At 38.3% G+C, this 14,155-nt stretch overlaps 3 protein-coding genes across 5 annotated transcripts; 2 read left to right on the forward strand and 1 right to left on the reverse strand.

The window, feature by feature from the left end:
- The first annotated feature begins 3,839 nt into the window (after positions 1–3,839).
- Positions 3,840–7,131, forward strand: LOC117621130. 2 transcript variants are annotated; one of them, XM_034351438.1, is made up of 6 exons: positions 3,840–4,343; positions 4,487–4,738; positions 5,255–5,294; positions 5,421–5,673; positions 5,899–5,977; positions 6,639–7,131. In XM_034351438.1, exons 1-6 carry the CDS (start codon positions 4,029–4,031, stop codon positions 6,825–6,827), a joined length of 1,128 nt encoding a protein of 375 aa, XP_034207329.1. In that variant the 5' UTR covers positions 3,840–4,028; the 3' UTR covers positions 6,828–7,131. The 2 variants fall into 2 exon arrangements, with proteins under 2 accessions (XP_034207329.1, XP_034207330.1); XM_034351439.1 differs by having other exon boundaries at positions 6,651–7,131.
- A 1,072-nt stretch (positions 7,132–8,203) lies between these two features.
- LOC117621131 (transmembrane emp24 domain-containing protein p24beta2) lies at positions 8,204–10,100 on the forward strand. Of its 2 annotated transcripts, none has more exons than XM_034351440.1 (5): positions 8,204–8,386; positions 8,537–8,763; positions 9,181–9,367; positions 9,475–9,582; positions 9,813–10,100. In XM_034351440.1, exons 2-5 carry the CDS (start codon positions 8,542–8,544, stop codon positions 9,944–9,946), a joined length of 651 nt encoding a protein of 216 aa, XP_034207331.1. In that variant the 5' UTR covers positions 8,204–8,386; positions 8,537–8,541; the 3' UTR covers positions 9,947–10,100. The 2 variants fall into 2 exon arrangements, with proteins under 2 accessions (XP_034207331.1, XP_034207332.1); XM_034351441.1 differs by having other exon boundaries at positions 8,258–8,386; positions 8,540–8,763.
- A 482-nt stretch (positions 10,101–10,582) lies between these two features.
- Positions 10,583–13,560, reverse strand: LOC117621132 (protein NOI4-like). Its single transcript, XM_034351442.1, has 3 exons — positions 13,332–13,560; positions 11,965–12,147; positions 10,583–11,028 (listed from the first exon to the last, which is right to left on the reverse strand). The coding sequence occupies exons 1-3, from the start codon at positions 13,335–13,337 to the stop codon at positions 10,993–10,995; spliced, it is 225 nt and encodes a 74-aa protein (XP_034207333.1). The 5' UTR covers positions 13,338–13,560; the 3' UTR covers positions 10,583–10,992.
- Positions 13,561–14,155: the final 595 nt, after the last annotated feature.

The raw sequence follows: 14,155 nt of genomic DNA on the forward strand, positions 1-14,155 counted from the left end.
CATACAATCATGATTCGAATGTCGACACATCAAATGTCGAGTGTTTCATGTGTGGCAATTATGGTCATTACAGGTCTGAATGTTACACAAATATAAGCAAAGGGTGCACAAGCGAATTTTGCAGAGAAAGAGAAAGAAGATGATGGGGTTATTCTAATGGTGTGTCAAACCATGGAAAAACCACAAAAGAATGTGTACTTGGATACAGGTTGCAGTAATCACATGTCTGGAGAAAAGTCAATTTTCTCTACCTTAGATGAAAGTTTCACAACTACAGTGAGATTTGGATATGACAACAAAGTTTCTGTTTTGGGAAAATGAGATATCAAAATTTAGGCTACAGATAAAACTGTCCATACTATCTGTAGTGTTTTCTTTGTCCCGAGTTTGAAGAGCAATTTGTTGAGTTTGGGACAACTGCATGAAAAGGGATATGAGATCAAGATTACAGGAGGAGCTTGTCAGATTCATGACCAAAAGAGGGGCCTAATTGCTAAGGCTTACATGACAACAAATCGAATGTTTCTATTATTCAAAGTGATGGTCCTACATGTTTCTCTACCAAGGTCAATGATCCAGTGTGGCTGTGGCATTTACGCTACGGTCATCTGAATTTTAGAGGTTTAAAGACACTACATGATAAAGAGATGGTGACTGGCCTTCCTCAGATAACCTGTCCAACTGAACTTTGTGAAGTTTGTGTTGTTGTAAAACAACATTGGGAAACCTTTCCGAAGGGAAAAGCATGGCGGGCTAGAAGACCTCTTGAGCTGGTCCATTCAGATATTTGTGGGCCAATAACTCCAGCTTCAAACGCTGAAAAAAGATATTTTATAACGTTCATTGATGATTATAGCAAAAAAAACATGGGTTTATTTCTTACAGAAGAAATCAGAAGCCTTAAATGCATTCAAACACTTTAAAGCGGCTGATGAGAATGAGATAGAGAAGACGGTCAAGGTTTTTAAAACTAATTGTGGTGGAGAATACAATTCAAAAGCATTTGAAAATTTCTGTGCTATACATGGCGTTCGCCGACAGCTTACGGCAGCTTATACACCACAGCAGAACGGTGTGGCGGAGAGGAAGAATCATACCATTTTAAATATGGTACGCAGTATGCAGACAAAGAGTTGCATTCCAAAGAGTTTCTGGCCGAAAGCTATAAACTAGAGCATTCACATACTGAACAGAAGTCCAACTTTTGCTGTTCGTGATTTGACACCTGAAGAGGCATAGAGCAGCCGTAAACTAACAGTTGGTTACTTCAAAGTTTTTGGTTGCATTGCATATGCATGTATTCCAGATGAGAAAAGGAAGAAGCTTGATGACGAAGCTGAAAAATGTGTCTTTCTTGGCATAAGTGAAGTTTTCAAGGCGTATAAGTTATTCAATCATGTGTCCAAAAAGATTATTATTAGTCGAGATGTTGTATTTAATGAAGAGAAGACATGGAATTGGAGTAATGATGTTTCTCAGCAGCAGCAGCAGAACATTCGAGTCAATTATGATGACAACGTGAAACAACAGCCACCAGAACAGCAATAGCCACAACAGTGCATTCTGGCACCAACTTCTTCAGTTGTTCCAGCACTAGTTGTTCCACCAATTGGAGCTCAGGCTGCAAGTTCATCTAGTGCACGACCCCAACATTTAAGGAAGCGGCCTGCATGGATGATAGATTTTGAATGGGTGTTTGATTATGTTCGTGGAAGTGAAGGAAGTGATGATGATCCACTTGTTCACTTTGCTTTGTTTGCAGATTCTGATCCTGTGTCATTTTCTGATGCCATAAGAGAACCAAAGTGGTAGAAAGCCATGGATGAGGAAATCAAATATATTGAGAAAAACAATACTTGGGAGTTGACAGAGCTTCCACAAGGGTACAAGACGATTGGTGTCAAATGGGTCTTTAAGACAAAGCTGAATGAGAAGGGTGAGATTCATAAGCACAAAGCATGCTTGGTGGCGAAAGGTTACAAGCAAGAGTACGACGTTGATTACAGAGAAGTGTTTGCGCCAGTGGCAAGGCATGACACAATTCGAATGGTGATTTCAATGGCAGCATAGAACTCATGGCCTATCTTCCAGCTAGATGTGAAGTCTGCGTTTTTACATGGTGAATTACAAGAACAAGTTTATGTTGAGCAGCCAGCAGGTTATGTTCTGCCAAAGAATGAAAGACAAGTTTATAGGGTTTTAAAAGCTTTATATGGGCTAAAGCAAGCTCCCAGAGCCTGGTACAACCGTATAGAGGCATATTTTGAAAAAGAAGGATTTCAAAAATGTCCATATGAGCATACACTCTTTACAAAATCTAGAGAGGAAGGGCAGATACTCATCGTGTGCTTGTATGTGGACGATCTGATCTATACAGGTAATGATGTGGCCATGTTTAATGATTTTAAGAAATCCATGATGCATGAGTTTGATATGTCTGATCTTGGATTGATGCACTATTTTCTTGGTATAGAATAGTACAATCTAGTGCCGGAATATTTATTTCACAGAAGAAATATGTTCAAGAGATCTTAGACAGGTTTGAGATGAAGGATTGCAATTTAGTTTGTACCCCAACTGAAATTGGCTTGAAACTAGTGATGACTTCTAGGGAGAAGAAGGTTGATCAAACTCTCTACAAACAGATTGTAGAAAGTCTGATGTATCTGACCGCAACTAGGCCAGACATACAACATGCAGTGAGTCTCATTAGCAGATATATGGAGTGTCCGGAAGTGCCTCATTTGGCGGTAGCAAAAAGAATTTTTCGTTACCTAAAGGGCACAATGGATTTTGGAATATTATATAAGAAATGAGCTAAATCAGGTTTGTTTGGCTTCACTGATAGTGACTATGCAGGAGACCCAGATGATAGGAGAAGCACCTCAAGTTATGCATTTATAATAGGAGCAGGAGCTATTTCATGGTCATCCAAAAAACAATAGATTGTCACTCTGTCAACCACGAGTTTATTGCAGCGGCAGCCTGCGGCTGTCAAGCTATTTGGTTGAGGAGGATACTTGAAGAATTACGTGGTTTGCAAGATGGTCTAACTCTTGTCTATTGTGATAACAATTCAGCAATCAAGTTGTCCAAGAATCCAGTTTTACATGGCAGACACATTGATGTTCGCTACCATTTCCTGCGCGACCTCACAAAGGATGGAACAATTGATTTAATATGCTACATAAGTGAAGATCAGGTAGCTGATATTCTAACCAAGCCTCTCAAGTTACCGGCATTCTCGAAGCTAAGGAGATTGTTAGGAGTTTGCTCTGTGAAGGATATTGCTTAAAGACAGAAGCTATAGTGCGAAGGTTTCTCTCTAAATTGATTGTTCAAGGAACATTTAGTTTAAGGGAGGGTGTTTAGATTTTATCTAGTTACATCAGTTGTTTTTAATTAAATAAACTGATTATCCTATTCTGTAGAAATTCATGTTGCTCTATGTTTACCAAGTCTTTAGGAGTCTCCCAGTAGTGAAGCAGTTTGTTAGTAGTGTCAGTAATGGATTAAGTTAGTAGGAGTCATGTCCTTGAATTTAGCATAGTCTGGTGATGTAACGTTCTATTTAAGTTCAACGTTTTCCAGCACCTCTTCTCACCAGTGTTTGAATTTTGAGTTTAACTATACATTTGATACTAAATAGAGAATTGAAGTACGATTGAAATGAAAATTTTAGTTCATAAACCAAATTGAGACTCGTGTAAAAGTTAGGACCATTTCGGTCAATAACCGTAACCTTAATTAGTAATGGTAAAGTGAAATTCACAGTGGGCCTATTCAATAACAGTTGAAAGAACAAATGAAACGACTCGTTAGCAAAAGTGCGCTCGAAAACGGCATAGTAGCAAGAGCTTCTTTTGTTTTTCTGGTCTGAAGCTCTGCTTCTGACCTGCAAGAGAGAAAAGACAAAAACAAGAAACGAAACGGCAAAAGCAAAAGCAGAGCAGAGAAGCGAGCCAAAGAAGGAAAGGAACTCTGATTTTCTGAGAGAAAGGTGGCCGACGAATCGTGCGGTGGAGGTGATGGAGTTCAAGTCGTACAAGGACGACGCCTGGTACGACGTGCGCATAGAGACGGAGAGCAACGGCGACAGTGGCGGCAATGGCCGGAGACTGAGGGTCAAATTCTCGGGGTTCGCCGACGAACACGACGAGGTCGTCGACGGCAAGGACTTGAAGTCGTTTAAAGACGTCGACTTTTTGAGGTGCCGGTTCAGGCCCATATCGGTTCAGCTTCAGGACACAGAGTGTTCTCAGGTGCACAAGGGCTTGAGCGTCTGCGCCGCGCACTCTGCTTACCCCGATGATCGGCGCTTCTATGACGCCGTTGTGGACGGGGTTAGCTGCTTCATTTCCTCTCTCTCTCTCTCTCTCTCTCTCTCTCTCTCTCTCTCTCTCTCTCTCTCTCTCTGTTTATGATTTTGCTTTTTGTTAAATTATGAACTTGATTAGCTAATTAATCTAGTGATTATGATTATTAGGTGGTGCGTAATGAGCATCGGTTTGAAAATGGCGAAGAGCAATGCACATGCAGCTTTATCCTTTCATGGAAGCACGGTCCTTATTACGGGTCATTGAGTGAACAGGCTCTTGAGAACATTTGCAGAATCCAGCCTCCTCTTGCTGTTGACAAATTGGATCCCCTGCTCGCCTCTTTTCTAAACTCAGCCAGGAAGACGGTTCAAGCCACTGGCTTTTTTGATTCAGGTGCAAGGTCTCAACGTTTAAAACAGGCAAGTTTCTTTTTTTCTTTTGGTGTATAAATATGTTCAGCTTTTGATTATGCATGCTGTATTTTGATTATTGTTGGAATATGGCTAAAATGTATGTTTGAGTTTATAGGATTCTGCTTTATTTATTTATTGTTGATGGTTTTTTTTCTGGGGTTCAAATGCTAAGTCCATATAAAAGACTGTTAGGATGTATTTAATAGTGTGAATGATTAATGTAAGAGGAACAAGAGTTTGGTTGGAAGAGTGAACAAAATTTGACTAAAAAAGAGAGTTGAGAGCCTTTGGTGTACTTGAACTCTGGTTGTGAGGTTGAAAGTTGTGCGAAATTCTGGTAGTTCTTTGGTTGGTAGTGAGTCCACAGATGCCGACAAGTATATCGAACATCTTAGGATTTTGGCATCTAACAGTAACTTTGAGTGGTCCATCTTGTCTTTACATGTTAATTGGATACTTCTGCTATATGGTTTGGGTGATTTATGTGGGTTTTTTCATATGAGCTCGTCTGTTCGTTTGTAGGAAACGAAGCTTGCCAGGTCGACCTCAAGTCATTTAAAAGGTTTGAACTGATTTGCTTAAACCTTTCCAAAATGCTTTTTTTATAAATCTTTTACTGTTTTTCAAAGGCAGAGATTATTGGAAAGTCTAAACTTGTGACCTATCTGTATATATTTGGAACAAACAGGAGATGACGTAGATATCGGAGGAGTTCCTCATATGATAATCATTGACAATCTTGAGAAGGGGATATCACCATTAACCATTATGGAATTTATTCATCACCACCTTTCATTCCCATGTCAAGCATTTGTTTCGCCCAGTAGAGTTTTAGAGTCATATGCACGAGGAGCTATCCTGTTGCACAGCAAACGGAATGTTGACAAGTTATCTGCCTTTTTGGAGAATCCAGATCACATCATCATTTCCTCAAGAGGAAGGTATATAGTGTAAAAGTCTGTTTCCAGTAATTATAAATCATACAAAATTGTCAATCTTAAAATGGTATAGTTCCAATGTATTTATTGGATGCCTAAGTAAAAGATCTTGCAGCCTTTGTGTAATTTAAACAGCCAGCTAGAACCTGGACATAATTTTTGGCTTCTGGAACCTTTAGCTCTATTGATTGATTTGTTAAGTTTATCATAATGTTTAGTTCTCTGCAGGCCTTGGTTAATGACTGAAAAAACACCAGTACATGACACACACATGGCATTGATTGAAACCTTCAGGCTCACATCTCAGGTTAGTTTCCTATCATGTTTGCTGTGTTGTGGCTAATGGCTTATAAGATGAAAGCTCTGTGTTAGATCATATCCTGTTATTTGATTCTATAAAATGACGATTCACCCTCAGGCCCCAGAGTGTTTTGTTGGGCAATGTACCAGTTTGCGCTCACTTTTTAACCACCTAGATCCAACACTGGGTCTGGCCAAGCCCAATGGACTTGTTAGATGTGAGGTTTTATCTGAAAATGTCTATGTGCTTTTGTTACCAGATCACCCAACTTATATTCTATATTTTTGTGTGAGCTTTTATTGATGTGAGGTGTTATCTCAAAATGTCTGTGCTGTTAGTACTAGATCACTTAACTTATATTGTAGATTGTTGTATCACCTATTGTTGTGGGATTAACTCCATCCACACTTGTATCGAAAGTGCAACATGTTTCAAGCATGATCATTGCAAACACCCCCCATAATTTATTGATTTGGAAACAATCCTTGTATCTGCATTAAAACACATAATGGGTTGCGCCATACATTACATGACCTACCTGATGTAATCTTTGCATTCTCCTGAGAAAGAGATGGAGGAGCATGCCAAAACCTGATAGAATCTAAAATGACTAGTATAAAGCACCAAGTTTCCTCTGAAAGTACTGCTACTGTCATTGATTTTGCAGAATGTGCAACAGGCTAGAAGAACTGGAACTTGCAATGAATTGAAGGTTGTCATTTCTGGGACTAAAGAGTACAGTACGGCTAAGCAGCTAAAGGATCTGTTCGAGAGATTGGCTAATCATATTTGTAAGCTTCACCAGAGGTTAGTCGTTGAGGAGGGTAGGATCTTACAGCTACCTGATGAGGTGTAGAGGTGAATATTCAGAGCTTGTGAATACTTTTTGTTAGGTTGTACAGATGTGGCTAGCTGTGATGAAGGCTATCATAATTGATATTGCCTGCACGCAGATTCCACGAAAAAGGTAAATGTGACAAACAAATGAGACACTTCTGACATCTCATGCCTGTGTAGGCTGAGTCAAGGTACATTGGATACACTGGACATTTTGATATGTTAACAAGTATAGGTTCATCTGAATGTAATTTGTCTGTGTACTTGAAATGTGATGTGTCCTGAACTTTTCGTTGTGGCATATAAACATCCTTTCCAGATTATAATGTGTTTGTGCTGTAATTGGAAAATGAAAACGACGTCCCTAGAGCACGTAAGCGCACGCATGCGAGCATAAATTTGTTGTATGAGCTAGTGCATATGCTCTGAGAATCAGAAAAATGCCATGTCAATATTTTCATATTGGTATGAGTATCCTTTCTGTTGTGGTAATAACCTTCATTTAGTTTTTCCCTCTGGGGCAGAAAATTATTCCTCTCACGGAGAGAGAGAGAGACTCTCATGCAACGGGAATAATAATTTTTTTGCTATTCCTGGCCAATAACACAATGACACGTGGAATAATTTTTTTACGTATCATCATATTACTAGTCGGGATAGCAAAATAATGATATCCTCGTTACAAGTTTTTTTCCTGCATTTGAGCCACGAACATCTGTCCATGAATTTCTGCAGACTTTAGAGTGGACTTGCCTCTCATTGATAGTGGACTTTAATTATTCTACTTATTTTCAACTATTATCTTGCGACCTCTTCTATGTTGAATAAAAGGAAATATCTCACAGAAAGAAGAAAAAAAAAATTTCAACTTTTTTTTTAATTTTAAAAAATCCCAAAGCAAGCAAGTGCAACTAGCACCAAGGGGATGATAATAATGAAAAGGGCATATCTATTTAAATAAGTTAGGATTCGAAACTATGATCTTGCCTTAGGGATCAATTATTTCAAATCAATACATTAATAGGTTGGTTGCAAATTCTTGAATTATTTGAGTGATTAGTTATTTTTTTTATACCTCAACAACCTTTAATTTTATTTTAGAAACAGTCCAAATATATATATAATATGGTTAAAACCAATCGCCATGGCAGAAAAAGGGAGGACAAATTAATGACACTGCAAATCTATCCTTGCCCAAAACAAAACGTTAATTTTTGATTCCAACATAAATGAATTCTTGGTGGTATTTGATATCGCAGGCTCACAGCCAACGTCAGTGAAATACATGACTTTTTCCAGCTGGCAAGCATAATCCGACGTGGGGGTTTCCCATTGGCCAGTGAATCAAGTTATTGAATCACACCCCGCCATGTTGGCTCGGTTGAAAGCCAACCAGGAAACGACGCCGTCTCGAGTACCTTATGCTGGTCCAACAAGAACTGCCGTGGCCCGACAGCCTAGTTTGAGTTTGGCACTTCCCAAATCCCAGTTCATCCTAAATCCCGAGTTCTTTCAAACCTCACTCAAGCACAAAAACCACAGCCCATCTTCTGCTCCTGCGCATCAACAATTTCAGAGGTAATAATTCTGCTTCTTCTTCTTCTTGATCTACGCATTTACATGTACAAATAACTATTTGAGCAATGATTTTTTGGAACTTTTACTCATTGATCGTTGATTTTTTATTTTTTTATTTCATTTGGTGGGTTGAATTTGATGCTTAAACAGTAGAGATGGAGTTGTGGGTCAGGGGACACGTGGCACTGGGTTTGGCCCTGATGGGTTTGCTGGTTCTGTGCCAAATGGAAGGGTCAGATGGGTTGAGGTTCGTGATAGATAGAGAGGAGTGCTTCTCTCATGATGCAAAGTACCAGGGCGACACCATTCACGTCTCTTTTGTTGTCATCAAAGTTGATTCGTCTTGGCATAACACTGAAGATGGTGTTGATCTTGTGGTAAGCTGTTTCATTTCTTTTTCTTCTTTTTTTTTTTTTTTTTTTTTTTTTTTTTGGTTTGTAATTTGTTGTGGCCAAATTGTTTGCTTTTTTCAGAACTTTTTCTGTTTGATCTTATTGTTGAGCAAGTTCCAATAGATTGTGCTGATTTGTATTGTTTTTATTGCCTTGGGAACTTGGAATTTTGAATAGTGTATAAAGATGTGGATTTCTGTTATGAAAATGGGAGATAGAATATGTAAATTAGAATGTAGGGTTCTTTTTAGGTTACTGGTTTAAGCAAAAGTTATAAGACAATCCAAGTTGGTTTTTCAATTAGGACATTACTGTTTATTGAATAACATAACAATGGTAATGGTGGCAATCAATTTCCATACTCTATCATTTACCTTGGAGCTTTGTTTCCAATATCTCCAGATAAAGGGGCCTTCTGGTGAACAAATTAATGACATACGTGACAAGACGAGCGAGAAGTTTGAGTTTGTGGTTCAGAAGCAAGGTGTTCACCAGTTCTGCTTCACTAATAAGTCTCCTTACCATGAAACCATTGACTTTGATGTACATGCTGCTCACTTTACTTACTATGACCAGCATGCTAAAGATGGTGAGTGTCCATTACATGTTATTCCATTTCACCCCCGCAGTTTGTTTCGAAATTAATCTTCTTTTTAGCTGAAGAGTGATCACTTACTGTTCTGTGAATCTATGCAGAGCATTTTGCACCCTTGCTGGAGCAGATAGCGAAATTGGAGGAAGCCCTTTTCAACATCCAATTTGAACAACATTGGTTAGAGGCCGAGACTGACCGCCAGGCAATAGGTATTATTTGAAGAACCATCCTTTCTGTGTCAAATTTCGATTTCTTTACCTTAAACATAAGAGTGGGAGTGTAAAGTATTTTAGTTTCTAATGAGTATGATTCCAACTATGGTACTTCAAGAAGTACATCATTTTGCACTTGCATTGGCATGCCACGCATGTGCACATGAAACTAATAGGGTGATTAGTCAAGGGAATATATGTTGACATATTATATAACTGGCCTGCAGTGAATGAAGGAATGAGCCGCAGAGCAACCCACAAGGCGTTAGTTGAATCAGGAGCACTCATTGGAGTCAGCATCCTCCAAGTTGTTCTCTTGAAACGTTTGTTTGAACGCAAGCTTGGATCATCTAGGGTTTAGATCAGTTGTCTACTTACCTTTGCCTATTTACTGATTGTAATATTAGAAAATGGAAAATATTGATATTGAAATATCACAAAACGGAATCTGTACCATTCACAGGAGTTAATGTTTTAAAGATGGTCTTTTTGATTACTGTCAGCCTATTTGAGTTGATTATTGTCATTGATACTTGAATCGATTTTTGGAAGCTAATTTGATGCCTCCTGATGGATTTGTAAGATCATGTTGTGGTATCTGTCAGTTGAGGCTGCCTCAGGGTGGACATTGGTTTGTATGGTAAAAACAGAATACCATCCAATTCAATTTTGTGGCGCATCCGTTTGAATGGTCCCGCTCACCTAGTAAGACCTCCTTAACAAAAACCTTGATTGATCCAAGTTGTTTTTAAACCCTCAGTCATGCTCATGCTCATTGTTACTCGAATAAAACATGAAGGGTTGTTTGAGTAAAACAAATTGTAAAAAATGTGAAGGGTTGTTTGAGTAAAACAAAGAGTATATGAGTGAATGTTAAGCAGACTTCGAATTCATAAGAGACCAAAAGTATGCTCCTATTAAACGATCACTAGAAGAAGCAACTTTCAAGCAAATCAACGGAGTCATTAAAGCTTGGAACTTCCCAACTCAGAGATAGTTGAAGGGGAAAAAATTACTTCATTTAAAAGAAAACAGAAAGCTTCACATTGCACAAATATGCAAATACACTCACAACGAAACTCAAACTGAATCGAACACAGGAAACAAACAGTCATGATAAACTCAGAATCAAGCATTGATTCAAGAAGATAAAGCTACATGCAAATATAGTTCACCAGTATACATAAATGTAAAACAGTATCAATTTCCAATCATGTCTCTCCCCAAATAAGCCCACATTTCTACCAACGTTCATAAAGACAGCAAACAGATTCCAGCAGGACCAATCACGGCTTCTGAACACAGCTCCAGTCTTCTGGAATATATATCGGCATGGGGGCATTACTACATAATAATATCTCCTGTAAAGTTTATGACATGGTAGGTGCCTCCTCAGTAGGTGCCTCCTCACGATTCCGCACACAAGCAGCAAAACCATTTCTTCTACAAATCAAAGCAAAAAAAGGGTCAAAATCCAATCGTTATATCCCTTTTGAAGCTATCATGTAGCTTAAGACCATGATATCTTTCTTTTTCTTTTTGGTGCGACATTAGTTGGACATCATTTGACAATGAAAGATGAGTGGCTTACCAAAATGAGGATGGTAAAATCTGGCAAGTGAAAAGATGGAAAGGGAAACAAATACATTTGCGAAATCAACAGGTGGCACGCAAGTGAGAATGGGAAAAAAAGAAATTGGTTTAATATGCTTCAACAGTGTGGAATGTGGACTAAAGTGAATGCAGAAATTTTGAAAACTGACAATTAAATTTGCAAGCAACAAAAACCAAATATACATGAAAAAGAGAAGGTTCTGAGGCAATTTAGTAAAAGTATAGCCAAGGAATCCATGATTACGCAATATATTCAGGCTCAGGGTATAAAAAAAATTATGGCATTGTCAAGCCAATATTGAGGTCACTTGCAGAAGAAAATTCTGTATATTGTGAAACCACAACGGTCACTTTACAGTTGAACATAGACTAGTTTCAAAATCAGAATTACTAGGCACTAAAATAATGTAATTTTAATAGGGATAATGCAAAGTTCAAATAAAATCTAACATGAACTTCGAAGTGATAAAAATACCACCTCCTGGTAGTGCCCGAAGTTAGTCTAACATAATTAGGGAAGTAAAGAATTATATGCAAATTTAGTATTTAATATGTAAAGATTCCAGCCCTCCAGCTTTTAGTACTGTACATTCAAAACTCATTATGGCTCAAGTGAATCTTCTATGTTTTCAACCTAAACCAGCCGTCCAGCTTTTCAGCCATTAGGACAAGATATGGCTATGCAAATACAAAATGAGTCAAGCATAAAAGAGATGAAGGCTTTCCAAAGTGGGGAACAGTGTAAGGTAAGTAAGTACAACTTACAGCTGGAGGCTTTCCAAGAACTGCTCCGTGCTTAAATGCGTGGTCATCCTTTGATGGTGAGTCAGGTCTTCCACCTTCCTTTTTCTCAGTCCTAGCCTTGTTGAAGATTACAGTGAATCCCTCAGCTGATGCTGGATCATTGACGTCCCATTCACCAAATTTTGGCAACGGCACACCCTTTTCCTGTGGATTGACAAAATTTCACTGGAGGGAATCAATCATCTGAAGTCAAAGCGTTCCAAATTGATATGTAATAACACAATCTTATTGTGTGCCATGTTCAATGCTCAGATGCTTGCATGGAGAAATAAAGGCAAACGAAATCTAAATAATAATAAGATGACTAAAATTAAGGTGATGGTTGACTCCCATTCGTCGAAAAAAAACCACTTATCAATATTTGGTATTCTTAATTCTAATGCATAAGAATAAATGATCAAGATATAGGAACTCATAGACTCATGTGTATTCATGCTTTGGTTTATAAATATTCATGCAAGTATTTACTCCTCAATATGAAGGCATTCCCAAAAGAAGAGGTTTGAAATTAAACGAACTTGTAAGAGATCTGCTGTAAACTACTACATGCCTAAAAGGAACAAAATATCAATTTATTTTCTAAACGCCTATCAGATTGGGTGACTTTAGAACCAAAAAGGGAAGTACAAATAGCTAGACAGGACGCTAAGTAATAATCCATTGTAAAGGGCAGTCCAGTGCACCAAGCTCCCACCATTTCGAGGTCTGAGGAGGGTTGGACGTACGTACACAGCCTTACCCCCGCTTGCTGAGTGGCTTACCCTCCAAAAAGAACCCATTGCAAGTCTTGAACATCTAAAATATTAGATACTAAACCACTGAGCTAGCTTGAAGCCACTAAAGTTGGAACACGCAGTCTGTTGTGCAAACTACATTTGGCCATTCAACATAACAAACACAGAGCAACTTTTGCACACATAGAGATACACACACACAAGGAGCAATCAGATATGCTTATCTGTCGAAGCCCAAATAATTTGATTATCAAATACTCAGTTAGTATAAAGCAAACAAGAAGCTAAAAATAGTAACTTTTACTGAAAGGAAAACTAAGAATTAAAAATAAACTGAAACCCAGAAAGAAAAACTAACAGAAAACAACAAACACCACTTAGATACATCTTATTCATACATGAGAAGCTTCTGTTCAAAATTAGAAACCAAATGGATATGAAGGGAATTTAAAGCATCAGGGGGGGGACTATATATTGATTTCATCAACACCAGAAAACTGAAAGTGGAATGAATCGCTCCACAGAAACTCATGCGTCTCAGATCAAACACAGCAAACGGACGCAGTAAAGAAATCAAAGGACTTGGCAGCTTACCCCCATGGCTTTCGCTTTGAGATTTCTGGAGAACAAAGACGAAAAAGGCGACTGCTTTTGCTACTTTTAGGGATTTCAAGCTGTTCAGTATTGAAGGTGTTGATGAATGATAATGATGATGGTGAAGAAGACGATGTTGAGTCCTACTTTTCTCAGGTGAGGTCAGCTAAAGAATAAGAAGGGGGAGGAGAGGAGAGAGATGGGGGGGTGTTTGTGTGGGTCAATGGGCCATGCAATTGATATATGGGGAATGGAATGGGCTTTATGCGGGGCCCACTATTTGAACAATTTAAACGCTGATTGGTGCTTCCAGCGATGCATCATACACTTCTGCCTATTTCCTTCCATGGTGAACAGTATAAATTCCTTGAATATGCTGAAAATGTTGTTCTGGCCAAAAAACAAAAAACAACGAAGATTGTTGCTATCTTTTTGGGACTGAAAATGAAACGAGTGTTGCCTTTTTTTTTTCTTTTTCTTTTTTTTAATGAACGAGAAAATCTCACAACTTTTGAATTTTTGGTGTGTACATTTAAGTTTTGCTAACGACGGTCGCTCACATGTTTCTATTAATATATTATCACATTATATCAACAGTTAAAATATGAAAAATTTGTTAAGTTCGATAAAATTTGTACGTAGAATCTCCTACTTTTTTTTCTAGACAAACTTCTTGACAGGTGTTTCCCTTTGGATCATGTGTTTTTTTATATTGAAATGTCCTAAAAGCATCAAATTGATGAGATTAACTAACACCTACCTCATTATGTCTACTAAATAAAGTTATTTGAGGCAAGCAATATGAAGGTATTAGGCCACTATCC

The sequence above is a fragment of the Prunus dulcis genome, chromosome 3 (assembly GCF_902201215.1).
Source record: "Prunus dulcis chromosome 3, ALMONDv2, whole genome shotgun sequence".
Taxonomy (NCBI): Eukaryota; Viridiplantae; Streptophyta; class Magnoliopsida; order Rosales; family Rosaceae; genus Prunus; species Prunus dulcis.